Source organism: Buceros rhinoceros, unplaced genomic scaffold (assembly GCF_000710305.1).
Source record: "Buceros rhinoceros silvestris isolate BGI_N320 unplaced genomic scaffold, ASM71030v1 scaffold7265, whole genome shotgun sequence".
NCBI lineage: Eukaryota > Metazoa > Chordata > Aves > Bucerotiformes > Bucerotidae > Buceros > Buceros rhinoceros.
This window is the reverse complement of record NW_010412253.1, coordinates 16622-31520: the sequence shown is the minus strand read 5'-3', so window position 1 is coordinate 31520 and position 14899 is coordinate 16622. Positions and strand designations below refer to the sequence as shown.

General features: G+C 41.5%; 1 protein-coding gene across 1 annotated transcript in view; it reads right to left on the bottom strand.

The window, feature by feature from the left end:
- Nucleotides 1–2626: 2626 nt before the first annotated feature.
- The window catches only part of LOC104493601 (cytosolic phospholipase A2 epsilon-like), an 18838-nt gene continuing 6565 nt past the window's right edge, over nucleotides 2627–14899 (bottom strand). The window contains exons 5-17 of the mRNA XM_010136317.1: nucleotides 14598–14764; nucleotides 14363–14455; nucleotides 13964–14001; nucleotides 12672–12807; nucleotides 11099–11235; nucleotides 9248–9470; nucleotides 8116–8230; nucleotides 7002–7139; nucleotides 6403–6510; nucleotides 5752–5943; nucleotides 5048–5214; nucleotides 4021–4201; nucleotides 2627–2865 (exon numbers count right to left, since the gene is read on the bottom strand). Of these exons, the coding sequence (XP_010134619.1) occupies nucleotides 2627–2865; nucleotides 4021–4201; nucleotides 5048–5214; nucleotides 5752–5943; nucleotides 6403–6510; nucleotides 7002–7139; nucleotides 8116–8230; nucleotides 9248–9470; nucleotides 11099–11235; nucleotides 12672–12807; nucleotides 13964–14001; nucleotides 14363–14455; nucleotides 14598–14764 (1934 nt within the window). The remainder of the gene's footprint in view (nucleotides 2866–4020; nucleotides 4202–5047; nucleotides 5215–5751; nucleotides 5944–6402; nucleotides 6511–7001; nucleotides 7140–8115; nucleotides 8231–9247; nucleotides 9471–11098; nucleotides 11236–12671; nucleotides 12808–13963; nucleotides 14002–14362; nucleotides 14456–14597; nucleotides 14765–14899) is intronic.

Sequence of the window (14899 nt, the reverse complement as noted above, 5' to 3'; positions counted from 1 at the left end):
CCTCAAAAGAAATCTATTTCCCTGTCCTTTTACACTGCCTTTCACCATCACATCACAGGCAGTTTTCTGAGGTATCGCTGCTATGTGAACAATACAAACAGGCTTTAATAGGACAGAAAAAAGAAGCCTTTCCTTCCCCAGAGGAGAAACCAAGTGAGTTCATTGTGTAGAAAACTCACAAGCCACAAAGGTAAGACCAGCAACTTGGCAAGCCCAGGGAAAGCAATAGCCTCATGCTGATTGCTGGAGCCAGGTTCCAACTCGAACACCAGAATTTGTCTGACTTTCCTTCAAGTCAAAACATTGAGCTGCATATCTACGCAATTTGGGCACCCTGAGAGTTTTGGTGGCTTGCTCAACAGGCCCAGATTACTTAGAATAGACTCCTTTCCTCAGCGCATTCTAAGCCATCCTAATTTTCTGAATCTGCTGCCAAAAAACACACATCACCACCACACCTTGGGTGAGTAAAGCTGAAGGTCCAGTGCCACGTGTTGCAACCACCAAAAACCTGTCGGTGGAATAACACCAGGCACAAACTTACACCTTCCTGGAGCTGTAAAAATTAATATTTAAAATCTTTTAAATATTTAAAAGATACTAAGCAAAAAAGTTTAATCAAATTTTTAAAACCCCGTTTCATGACTGTTTAAAAATAAACTAAGGAACACATCTGAGTTGTCCGACTGACATCTTCCTTTTCTTCTTTCGTCACAGAAAACTATTGCTGTCTCACTGGTGAGACATAACATCAGATTACCTAACCAAGGGCAAGAAAAGAAGGTGGAAAACTGTCTTTCTGATTAAGAGTTGAAAAAGAAAGATTCACCAGTAACTGAGAAAAGAGTACTTGGACTTGACAGTCTTAGATCTGTGAAAAGTAGATGCAAATGTTACTGCGAATTGTTTCCTCCTACAAAGGGAAACTTCATTGGTTTGATTCATAATGCAGCAAAGCTTGACAGGAGATACTTGCTAGCATTATCTCCTGTTAATTGAACCGGTGTACGGAAAAAAGACCTCCTTAGAGGTAACAAAGAATGACGTTTATAAACAGAGATCTGTGGGACAGAGCCCGTTATCTTCTGACCATGGCACAGGAGATGGAGACACAAGATGCCACACTCCCAGGGTAGTGAGGCGTAACGAATGAGATGACTGCAAGGGGGAACAGAAAAAGCTAATGAGAATATAGAAACGTATACAGTGCTAGCTGAGTGCTGCACTCTGTGTTACTGAACAAATACCTTGGTGTTTGCAAATACCAGTATTTAGACTTATAAAACTCTCATTAAATCATCCCAGTCATCTGTACTCTGAAAAGCAGAATTTTCTTCCTTTTTTCATCTTCCACTGTTGAAGTGGCAGCTTCTCTTTCATCCTTCCTCAAAGATCATTAGCAAAGCTCATTTTCCCCTCAATATTTGATTTCTCAGAATCAGAAGAAAGAAGTAATTTTTCTCAGAACAACTCACTAGCTGTGCTGAATCCATTGAACTTAGTAAAGTAAATATACTTCAGTGACTGAATTTGTAAGACTTTAATGTTTAATAAGATTATGCATTGGTACGTAGTGTTTGAAAGGTAGCTATTAATACTGTATGTATATTGATACATATGCAAGAGGAAATAAGGTTTAAGAATGCCAGGTAAATACAATTTCTTAAACATTTATCTAAAATGAGTATGAAAATCTTGTGAACACTCCCCTGTTTGTGTTTTGCATGGCAGTGGGAATAAAACAGTAGCAGCAGCTACACACTGACCATCATAACATTGCAGAAGTCAAGGGAGTTGTTATCATAAATTTTGCTGCTGTCACAACCACCTGTGAGCTCGCAGCAGATTAATAAGTGAAGACATGGTTATGGCCAAAGTCTAGGTTGTTAAAACTGTTTTTCCAAACCTGTTAAGTGTAGGATTTGAAACCTTAACCGCTATCCTCAGCTTCAAAATCTACTTGGTAGGCAATAGCTCAGAGGGAATTTCAGCAGAAATGGATGTAATCAGATTAACTTTATCAGGCAGTTGCCAGAAAAATCAGTCTGTTGATCACCCTGGGGTAGCCCGTCAGAGATATAGACTCGATACAACGAGAGCCGGGCAGGTAAATTCACTGAAGGTTAGACTTCTGCCTAACAGATGGATATGGAGAAAATAGAAGATATCATGTGCAGTTCCCTTCTTCAGTTATCAGCCTGCCTTTTCCTGGTGCACACATTTTCAGTATCTGGGTTACAACTTATTGTCACAAGCAGGGATTGGTGAACAAGGCAAGGCTTTGCTTGGTCTTTTCTTTGGTCTCTGGTTCAAAGACCACATACCACCAAGATCTGCATCTGCTGCTGGCACAGTGTATGTATATCCAAACAAGACGCTGTAGCTCTACGATTGCCATTCCTTTAGACAGTGAAGAAAATTTTTAAGTAATCGTGATTTGCCAATGACTTTAGTGCCAGAACCAGATTTAGTCCTCACATACAGTACTGAATAAAGTACAGAATTTTCTCTAACAAGTTAGCATGGATATTCGTTCTGTGTGGATTCATGTTCCCTGAACATTTATTAGTCAGTTACTAAAATATTTTTACCAAACATCTTCTGATGAGATTCATCAAAATATATGTTAAGAGAGTTTAGACAACTGAGATGATGAACAGTTTTTAAATTGCTTCTTTCGTTCCACCGCAGTTCTCAAAGCCTGAAGAATTAAGTGTTTATTATTCAGGATGTTGTATCTGCACAGGTTCAGCAACTTGTTGAAATTCTCTTCAGTATATGTAAGCAGGCCAGTGCCGTAGGGACCGACACAGCTGGACACATCCACTCTTCCTTGCTCCATCTCTGTGGGACTGCGCTCCACATCTGAAGTAAGAGCATAGCAAAGTTTCACACAGCAGTACTACTGAGGTGGAAGACTCCTGCCAGGCAATGCAAAATACACAGTAACAGCCACAGGAAACTGAATTCTCTCACAAAAATGGTTCAAGATTTAATTACTTTATAGATACTACATCTGCTGCACTAATAAAATCCACTACTTTTCTCCTTGACTACAGTCACAGTTGATCCAGAATTAACTGGCAGAACAACTTTTCCATACAAAATGCTTTCCTCTCTCAATTAAAGTTTTCCATCAGAGTATTTCACTTTTGCAGATTTGGAATTTTGTGTTTTAAACTTTTCCATCAGATACTGAGAAACAGCTGCTTATCAACCAGCTGCTAGAAAAAGACACAAAGAACTGCCTCGATTGGGAATGCTCCCTCTCAGATGGCTGAGATTTTAAGCACGTGCAGCAGGACAAAGACAAGAGGCTCATAAAATGATGAACTACATAAGGTTTTTTCCAATAAGCTGGTACCCAGATATTTGTTCTGGTTTTGAGGAAAAATTTCCTAGATCATACTAAAATAAAACCACAAGAAAATTGGAGCTGATGCATACAGAAGTATCTGTAAACTGAAACTGAATTTGCCAAGTAGTTTTCCTGGTGAAAGCAACATATCACTATTCATTCTATTGATGAACTAAAGAAAATAAGCTGGCAACTTTTCAAAAATGACAGATACCAAAGCAGCTTGTTACCCCGGCAAAAACCTTTGCTTCATTATATGTTTTCATCACTTTCTATTAACAATGTTTTTTCACGTAAGCAAAGTACTGAAAGGATTCTAGTTTTGTTAACAGAGTAAAGGTAGTGTGTCGTTACAAGACCATGAAGTGACAATGTTGGCTACTGGTGAATATAACTAAGTAGCTGCCTCCTGTCCTTTATTATCACAGAAATGCAAACTGTTCCAGATGCCAGAGAAGGGGGTTTTCCCTCAAACTGTTCATGTTTTTAATTTTTAAACTCTTCGGTTTAGCCAGTTGGACAACGCTGTATCCATCACAAGACTGGGAGTATAACAACATAGTCAACTGAGAAGCTTCCCAGTCTCTTGTTTTAGAACAAATTAAATGGATGAATTTTATGTGACAACCTCAAAAAACCATTGATTAGCACTGTTAACTTACTTGGTGCCTTGTATTTTTGGAAGGTATCACACACTAGTGGCAAATAGGCCAAGACTGGTGCCTCTAAGCTGTCCTCGAACACGTAGCACTCCTTCAGATGCTCCTGGTCTTCCTGGCTCAGGTCTGTGCTGGGAAGTGGGATCCCGTGCTCCAAACAATATTCCGAGAATAGGTCCAGTGGCTGGTTCAACAAAGAGGAGGGTTGCCACAGAGAGAGAGGTTGAAATAAGGCCACTAAACCCCATAACCAACACTTTGCTTCACTAGGCAGTTTGTAACTGGTTTGTATGTTTACAAACAAGCCTAACTATGTGCTGGAACAAGCGCACTCTCTTGCTTCTGAGAGTATCCTGCTTAATAGAAAATTGGTTGGTTTGCTAACACTGGACATTTTTAAAGCAAGATTACTGTTTTCTGAAATTTATATGAACTTTATATCATTTTTATGATTTAGTGGGCACAATAGATTTGGATCGGGAAATTTTGTTTACACATGGTACCTCAGGTCACAGGTTCTTGAGTGTTTGCATTCAGTGCATCAAACAATCAACAAATAAATTACACTCCTCCCACAAATAAATTACATTGATTTTAATCGTATACACGCCTCAATGTTTCTTCAAGCACAGCATAACAAAAGCTGGACTGAAACTTATCCAAAGACTGCAAGTCAAAAATAAAAGAAAAACTCTAATTTTTCATCCAAAAATAGCAAGATTATGTATTAACTAATCACATTGTAAATGCTATTTAACTAACTACTGAGGAACTTCATATGACGTTGACAAGGCTGCACAGATACGCAGACTAGGTCATCGTCTCTGTGTCTGTGTCTGTGAGTATGTTCCATAAAGCTACTGAAAATAGCCCTGATAAAGACAGGGACATTATGGTCACAGTGTCAAATAGTATCACGGATATGATCATTTCATTTAATAAAAAAAGGATGATTTTCTGAAAAAAAGATACACGTGGTAATTCAGCTGCTGGAATCACACAAAAAATCACTATTATTTCAAAACATTACCAGAGTCTGTGATCCTCCACTGTAATTTAAATGCAAAATGACATCCACTTTCCTCTCTGGCCTCAGAATGGGTGGAGAGCTGGTGTTGATGAAGAACGCTGTATCCACCAGCTTGAGGTAGTCATCCCTTTCATTCAGCTGGCCGGGAGAAGAATCCAACACCGTATCTGAAAGTCAAAAACTTGTACTTTCAAGGAATTACTGCAGGAGCAAGTCCATTTTCCTTTCTTCCAAATCATCACAACAAGGAAAGAAAGAAAAGACAGCCTGCACTTATATTAGTCTTGGATAAAAGCCCACGGTTAAATATTTGTCTTTGACACAATTTTAGCATCTATAGCTCAACTCTGAGATCAGTAAAAGGGAGCAGTTTTGGCACTCAGCTTCATCCAAAGTGATGTGCATTAAGCTCCTTTTTCAATTGGTGTAGATTTGTGACTATTTAACTTCAGTGGAAGCTGTAAGTCATTCTTCTGCGGCTTTTCTTAGAACAGAATTCAAGCAAGCCTGCTCTGGCTTCTCCAAGACAGAAACAAGACCAGCAGTAAATCATCTGGGGCTCAGTAAAACCAGTTCTACAGACGTATTAATCAAATAATATTAATAAAAATTTGCCTTTATGCTAAAAATTATTAAATACGTCTTCATCAAGTATCAGCACTCCAATCGCCTTCAAAGATTCATCTAAACCAATTTACTGTTACCTTTCCACATGCAAAATCTCTCATTCTCTAAATACTTGTTATGTAGCTGCAAGCCCTTGAGGAAATTATGGTAAGTTGAAACCACTGGCCGTCTGGTCATCATGTCTCGAAGAGTTTTGGAAAGGCAGCCTTTGGGAATGGATAAGCAAGTTGTCTGTTCATGAGGCTTCTTGGGCAGAGCAGGGTGTTCCTCTGTAGGAAGAATGAGAAGAGGGCATACGTCTGCCTTCGGTTAGAGCGTTTCTCTGATACTGATAACAACAGAGAAAGAGGAACTGGGCAGACAAACCATCACAGAGCATCCGCAAAGGAGTGCGCACACTGGCATGCAAACTGTTCTGGGCATATGTGGGTTTCAGTTTCACAGCATCACCTTGTTGTTCCCCCACTGGCCTCTCCCAGAGGACTCATGATAACCCCCTCATGACTAACAAAACTCCCCAGGGATGTTGCACAGTCAGCAGAGCAATTTTTTCCCCGTTTTCCAGCACAACCCTTTCTCTCCTGTTTTTCTTTCGTTCCCAAAGGCTCGGTGTCCCTAACCCGGAAACAGGACACAAAACCAAACCCTTTACCAAATGTCAAGTTTCACATTCCAGAGAGGTGTGCAGATAATGCAGATGCAAGTGAAAAGTAATCCAAATAACTAACCAATGTCATGCTCAGTGCCTTGAGTCCATCTGTGCCAGAAGTCCTCTGAATGACCCGAGAGGTAGACAGCATCCATGAAATTCTGTGAAAATATGTTACTCCACGTGCCTTGAAAGTAAAAAAAAAAAGGCATGTTTAATACTACTTCGAATTTTTAGAGCACAGCTGTGGTAAGCTACTTGGATTCAGACTCGCTGGTTGTTTAAATTAGCATTATTTTAATTAGGAAATATTATGGATTTTAGTATGAATATCAAAGGCCATACCATTGCACATGATGTCTGGCTTATGACTAGACCAGTCCAGAAACTTTATTTATAGAAGTCAGACCTTGATTTTAAATTCTTCAAAAGATCAGTTCTAATGTGTGTGTTCTGTTTTGGTCTACCCTAAGAAGTTTGGCAAATTAATTGCATTTGTCTTAAGAATTTGCTTCCTCTTTTTTCACTTCTGGCTGGTTCATTCAAGATCTAAATTGCCTAAGACACATCATCTGGTGCACTAGTATGCTACTCGCAGACCTATAGTTATTAGATGCCAGTTCTGTGTAGCCAACTACGTGGTTATAAAGGTAATATTTTTCTGAGATAGTAAATCACCTTCCAAGAAGCAGATGCGGGACTCTGGGATCTTCTTCATCAGGCGACCCATGAAGAACTCACTACCAAAATCCTCTGAGCGAACAAAGGCCCCATATTTCAGGAAACCCACCTCATATGGTGTGAACTCCACCCACTCTGCAAGCAAGGCATCAAGAAGGACTAATTGCAGTCACCTGAACACACGTAAAAAATACAGCTTAGAGAATCAAAAGCTGGAAGAACAAGTCCTGTAGCTTCAGCATGTTGGTCACAGACAGGTCAAACTACCATGAAGGTGCCCTTCAATGTACTGCGTGTTAGATTGGTGAATGCAAAAGCTAAATTCACCACCTTCATTAACATCGAAAATCCATTCAGCTCGGGGTTCAGGCCCATTCCTGTACTATGAAGCAAAAATTGGGGCTTAAAATCCACCAGTCGCTAAGGCTCTGTGCAACATGTGTTGTCTTTAGTTCCTCTGGGTCACAATGACTCTGATAATCACTGCCTTGTGAAGCTAAAAATACGCTGACCAAAACCCACCAAACCTTGGCCGAACACACTGGGACTGCAAAGTGTGCCTAGAAGCAGATGATCATGTTCAGTTGCAGGAGCTCGTGCTTCATTTGGGGCAGAGAATGCAATGGAAATAGTGATCAGCATCACTGATAAGGGCAGAGAGTACTGCCCCTCTTCAGATCCCGCTCTGGCTGCTGGGAGCTGCCTCCCACTCTCACCCCCCTCCACATCTTCTCTTATCCCTTCCTTGCCCTCCTCCTCCAAGCTCTCCACAGCTCTCTTGGATTGGGCAGGAGCCCCAGCAGCTGAAATAGGTGGGGTGAGAGAAAGGAGGAATAGGTGGGAGGAGAGAAAGGGCAGCAGTGCTGGCTCTCAAGGCTGACAGCAAAAGTCATCTCTGCCTCTCACAGGCCAGTATCTTTGCACAGATAACTCCCTGTCATAGTATCAAGATGCATGTTTTTCATCCAAGTCAGAATCCAGATGTGAAGACGGGGAAAATAAATTATTTAAAAGATTTATTATTACGGACTGTAAGTAAAAGCTTTTGGCATTCACCCAGCATTAAAAGGAAATTCCTTAGGTTTATAGAATTGTATATAAGAGTCATTACCTTTAAAATCCAGAGTGCTGAAGTCATCTCTGACATTGAGGGACAGGTATACAGGCAGTGGGTTCTGCCCCTGAGTTACTGCCAGCTGCTGATCAGAGAGTTTACGAGTGCTTCCCTGTTTATAATGAACAGAAGTTATTGTAAAAGATGAACATGATTTTATCATAAAAGATGACTATACCTTGGAGGAGCTGCAGATGAACGTCAACCAGGGCCCGTTTCATTCAAGACAGCTTTGTTTGTTGGTGTGGCTGTATACTGCTCTGCCTGAACTTCGCCTTGTCAGAGCTGCCCCTCCTCTGTATGTTACCAGAATGCTCATTTGATCTGGACTTAAAGATGGAAAATCAGTTTGACACTGTCCTGGGTTCAACATGGAGGAATCGGATGCTCCCGTGTTGTCCAGCTTTCTTCTTCCCAGAGAGCTGTGGTTCTCCCACGCTTCCGGGAAGAAGGAACACGCCTCCGTGAATGAAGTCATAAAAGGGGGCGTGCGAGAAGTCTTGATGCCATTTTGCCAGCTTGCTTCTCCCCCTCTCTGCTCTATCCGCCCTCCTCTCTATGTCGTCCGCGGCTCCTATCAGATATGCTGTGGAGGACTCCTGTAGCTACGGGCGGACATTTGCTTTCCACCCCCCCCGGCATGGTGAGCCAGTGTGGGGTGAAGTTTGTAAGCGGCGGGAATTAGCCCATTCGAGATGTATTCTCCCTCATTCCTTTTCTCTCCCTTTCCCAGTCCGATTTTACCTTCAAGGGCATCTCTCTCATTAAACGTCTATTGCATATATGTAGCCTGTGTTATATTCCTTAGCCCGAGAAGCCTAACGAGCTCTTATCAGTACCTGTAATGAGCATCAGAAGTTTTCTGTGTGTTTTGGCAGGATTCCCAGCCAAAACCAGTCTGTCGCATCCTTTCGGTATGGGGGGAAATGCCCCCCTTCTCAAACCGCGACAGACACCTCGGTATTTTACATATTTAGACATTTCCCCTGGATGCTTACATTTTAGGCTTACTGCGTTAAGCCAAAGAAAGACTCATCAGAAGTTTTGAAAGCCTTTCCTATAAGTGAATCCAGAGATTTAGACATGAAATATTAGAAATCCTCTGGAATAAGGGATGGATATGTAATACCTGATGACGTAGCATACAGTCAATGAAAAGTCCCCATAAATCTGTGAAGGACAGCTTGTGTCCCTCTTGCTTTCTTTCACAAAGCTCTTTTTCATAGTACTTCATATGATCCACCGAGAAACAGTGCAGCTTGCTCTTGATTACATGTTTCCTGATATCACCAATCGGCCCTCTGAGATCCTTCTGTGACCAGTTTGCATCTTCATATAACTTTGCCATGGTCCTAGTAAAGAGAAACATGTTGAGATTCATCACCGGGTAAAATTCATTGGCTTATACCACACATAAGCTTTTTGTTTCAGGATAAATGAGGCTCTCACACTCCAACTTTTACCCTGGAAAAGGAGTTCAAAGCTCAGACAGAATTCAGACTATACAACAATATTTTTACTGCAGGGAATCATTCAAAATCATCCTAGCTTATTTCTTCTCAGAATCAAAAAACTCATAACACAAGTTTTTACTAGAATTACTCTTTGGCCAGGTTCAAGCCACAGCTTCTGTCTGAGGCCAGTTCCCTCAGCTCTTTCAGATGCTGCATGAAACATTAAGCAGGAGTTTAGCAGCAAATATTGCCCTGGACAAGTGTGAGAGTCCCCTCCTCGGGCACGCACAGAGCAGGTGGGTCGCCTCAAGACTCTTGGTACACACAGGGTCAGTCTGCTTGAGACTTCAGTTCCCAGAGCTCAGGCAGATTCCAGTCATCCTTTCTCATCCTCATCCCACTCGTTCTGTTCTGTCTCAGGTGTCTTCTTGCAGCAGCCCTCCAGAGGCAAAATGTTTTAAAGCCCTAGACCGCTGCCAGCCATGCAAGGCAGTCAACACTGTGTGCATGACAGCGCTTGTTTCTCAGGGCTTTGCTTTTACATTTTCCTTTTCAAAGTCGTGTAAGAGTTGAGCTAGACAAATATTAAAAGCTGATTTTTGAAGTGTTACATACAACTTGATAATCCAAGAGATACACTAAGAAAGGTAAAACAGTATTTCCCTACTTTCATTTCCTCATTGCTCTCAAGCATGCTCCGGGGTCAGGTTGGCATCTTTCAGAGGTTCAAATCCCCAGGGCTCCAGCTGCATTGCTTCTCTTGCACATCTGCAGCATCTTCTCTCATGATTAACATCTCATTTGTCTGCACTGGCAGCCAAAAGGTTTACTTCTCCCCCAGGAAACAATCTCTATTTCTTACATTCCCAAGAAAACATTCCCTTTTTGCCTACCAGACCCTATTCAGTCCGTAAATAACCGCTTTCAAAGCTATCACCAAGACAAATCTACCCTCCGCCTCAACACAGGAATCTTTTCTACCATTTAACTGGGAGACGAGAAATGAAGCTGAGTCATACAGAATTTTCACCAAAAAAGAACCATGTTTCCCACCAAGTTTATGATAGAAAGAAGTCCAGCCCCCAGGAGAACTCATAATGTGTGGCATGGCAGAAGAACACACGTCCCGAATAGCTGCAGGTGGGTTTGACACCTACACTGAACAGTAGGGAGATACAGGTAAACCACCCTGGCTTGTGCTCTTTTCTTTGAGTTTCTGTAAACTCTTCAGTGCAAGAAATACAGAAATACAGAAATACAGAAATAATACAGAAATACAGAAATACAGACATACAGAAATACAGAAATAGTTACTCACTCAATTAGCTTCTGTGGCTACAGGAAATAAGGGCTACAAGAAATAAGGGCTACAGCACTGAACACAGTGGTTCCATGAAATGGATGAGCCCCAAAAGAAAGTCGAGTTCCAGCATCATGCTAAGTAAAATTCATCAGCAAAGCAACATGATTCACCAGGTTATCACTCTGCTAACACAAACAGCAAGCCCAAACCCAGCCCTCCTTACCATGTTGTGGCAGATAAACCACTGATGTATGAGACACAGTCCAATACACCCAACTCCTGGAGAGCCAGAAGACTGCCCAACATAGCTGTCATGGACCTCACTCCCCCTGCCGTGGTCACGACTGCCACCACTGGCACCTGCTCAGCACACAAACAGAGTGTCGTTCATCACCAGACGAAACAGAGAATTGACGGGCATGCAGAAAAAGTCACAGCAACGCCCTGATTCGGGTAGGTTTGAATTCAATTCACGCTCTTCTTGGCAGCGCTCAGGTGGTGTGTGTGTGAGTTGTGTAAACATTGGTAGGACTTCGCATATGCTGAAAGCATCTTTCCTGATCGGTGATGCTTGGGTAAGACAGAAGCCGTAAGCACGGCTTTGTATAGGATAATCTGTTTCAGATTTGTTAAGAGTATTTGTCTGGATGTTTTTGATTTTCCTCATAGCTTTCCCTCAAAACACTTTTTAAAATCCTGAGTATAACTGAGGCCAGAGGAGCAGAGCAAAAGCTGCCTGCATAGTTTTTTCTTCCTCTAAGTTTATATACAATATTTGCTGTTTTCCAGGCAGATGGTGGCAAAATTTATAGATAGATTTTAACATCCTCTCTGTTACACAGATTACCTCCCCATCCCCTGACATCAATGCTATATGGAACTTTTTTTTTTTTCAGGGATGCAGCAATTCTGTTACCCATAGATAGCACTTCAATACTGAGACGACATATTTATTCAGCTTTAGGAACATATCTTGCCTTTACCTTTATTCTTGCATATATTGTATTTTACCAACTACCCCTGAGTAGCTGTATTTTTTAATTAATAAGACTCAATAACCCTTTATTCTCATTTAATAATAACAATTCCTATTCTACTTGTTATTTAAGTTCATAAGTGCTTTGACTTTGTTGGCAAATGCTGTCCTGCCCACAGCATCAAGGGATAGGTGTGCTGGGAGCTGAACAGAGCGCTGGAGGAAATCCCACCCAGGCACATTCTCCCAGCTGCAGAAGAGAGTCTCCCTGACTCTTGCTCCAAGCACCACAACCCCATAAGAGGTCCGTTTCCGTCCTCCAGTAACAGAACAGCTACCTCTGAGTCCAGGAATTCCCAGGAGAGGAGAAAGTAGGAGGTATCACACTGACAAACACACAAGACAGATGCTGCTGTCCCGGTGTGCTAAGGGAGGGTCGCAGCCTTCCTCTGTGAGCCTCCGGTAGCAGCAAAGAAGGGGGGAGGTGCCAAACTGAGGAGAAACATTCTCAGTCCGAGCAACCAAATTTCACCAAGCTTGGTTATACACACGTTCATTTCAACAAATACAGTCTTTGGGTACCCCTGAGGGAGGATGGAAGTTGGCAGAGAACAAAGGAGCTATAGCCGGCCTCCTGAAAGTTCCTCTTTCATCCTCTGTGCCAAAAATTCTTGTATACGGTCTTAGGTGCAAATGACAATCTAGCCTACCCGTTCTAGTCGGGATGCGGAAGAGCTGTATGGGTAGGCATGCAGGTACATCACATCCACTGCAAAGTGGGACAAAACACTGTAAGTTCCCACGGTGCTGTCCCACGTACCTCATCCTCCTGCAGGTCGACTTCTAGATGAAGAATATTTTTCAGAGCAGCAGCCACCACCTTCTTCCTTTTACAGATGAAATCCTGCTCCTCCGTGCACAGATCAAACCCCAACCGCAAATCTAAATTCTTGCAACTAAAGCATAAGATCAGAACAAGACACGTTACTTGTAAGCCATTTCTAGAGCTGCTGCCTGAGACATACAGCAAACCCCGCAAAACTGATAAAGTTTAAAGAAAGGCGACTTCCATGCACATGAAGACTCCCCTACGAGAACAAAAGCAGGCATGTGGATATCACAGGACCTGTATTTCTGCCTTGCTGTGGAGATTTTAGACCAAAATAGTGTCCTGAAATATTTCACTCAATCACGAAGAAGTTAAATGAATCAAATTCTCTGCTGATGAAAACCAAGCAACATAACTGAATTCAAGCCATTTCACACTGAGCTCTGAAATTTGGACACTTCTTCACATTCTCTTGCTATGTATGTGTTTCCTGAAGTTGGGGTGGGGGAGTGGGTGCTGTGCTAGGAAGTTATTTAAAATTAACATGCTTTAGGCAAAATGACCTTAATATCTTGTTAGGTTTATCTCTGATAAGAATCTGTGCTGTAAATACTTCAATCAGATGTCTCTTAGTGTAGCCCTTCATACGTGTACATGATTCTGAACATCACGTACATCATTAATTCTACAACTTTTGTTTTCACAGGGCTACTGTTTCAGGGGGTTTTCAGTCAAGACATTATTTTGTCCATTCCATGACTCATAATTACTATTCAATTAAGCATAAACCTCTGATACATCTTCTGCAATTAGTGCTTGCAATGCAACTAGCTAATCAGTGGGGGGTAATGTTGCCCTTTGGAAATTCATTCCAAGCTGGTCAATAAATTATTGTCGACTTGTTTCATTGAAAAACGACCTGCAGAGGATGAGTAAATGCAGAATAGGGTTAGAAAAATGCTAGAAATGTGTTACACATAGACACATCTGTATTATAGATGATTAAGTAACAAAATTAGGAAGCATCGACATTAGGAAAAACATTGTGAGTGATTATATCTCATGACAACCTACCACCTACTCTAGTCAGAACTCTTACAACCAGTTCAAAAGCATGTAGCATTTTATTAACCCTTCTCCATATTTTAGTCTTCTTTAAACACTTACAATCTTTATTCCTGGTTTCAAAATAGTTTAAGCTGTAGCTTCTTTGCATCTAAAGATGATACTGTGAAAGAATAGGAGATGGCCTAAGTAATCCTTCAAAAGAAATAAAGATTTACCCATCTTCTTCCTTCACAGACACCTCATAAGATTCACCCTGAGAATCAAGAATAAAAACAGCACAATTTTTAAACAGAATTGAAAATTTACAGAAGCAAGTTTTACATTATTAGTAATTATTCAGATATATAATCTAATGATAAATCTTTGGTCTTTTCTTAACCCTTCTATATATAATCATTGCTAGGATCTTGCTTTTAAAAAACTTTTAAAGCAATCAACAATTCTGAATATGCTATTTTTTTTACTGAGTAATAGTTACACTTTGAAATGCAGAGCTGAACATACATAAAACTCAGCTAGTACATTTTTAATAAGAAAAGTGATAACGGACCAGGTCTTATGTATACAGCTTATACTTGTTGAAATAATTCCAAACGCTGTCAAAGGTTACTCACGCTCATCACTGTCACTTTCTTTCCCAGGTCCAGAGAACGGAGAGGCACAGTCAGGGGACTGCTTACATCCGTTTCTCTCCTAGCTGAGCCACGCTGAATTAAAGTAGGAAAAAAACTTTAAAAGGAGAAATTGGTTTACAACCCATAGGTACAAATCTACCAGAGGAGGGCGAATTCATTACGCTTCTCCCAAAAGCTACTTTAGCTGTTATCACTATCCACAAGCGAAACATACGCCACAGAGAAAGCGCTCCTTTGGCAGCGTCATGTGCAGTCTGGGTTGACTGTGCTTAATGTAGTGGAACACGGTGGTTTCACTGCTCCCTCCTCTGCGCTGGGGACCGAGGGAAACATCCTGGGTTTCTTCATAGGATCCTTCCATTGCGAACGTGAAATCTCTTCCTAAGAGCAAGAAGTAAATCACAGGGAAGTATGGAAAATAACAAGTAAAACCACGCCAAATAAAATTTCAGCCTCAGTGCCATCAATATTAATCGGGGGTGGGGTGGGGGGGGGCTCTCCCCCCCCCCCCCCCCC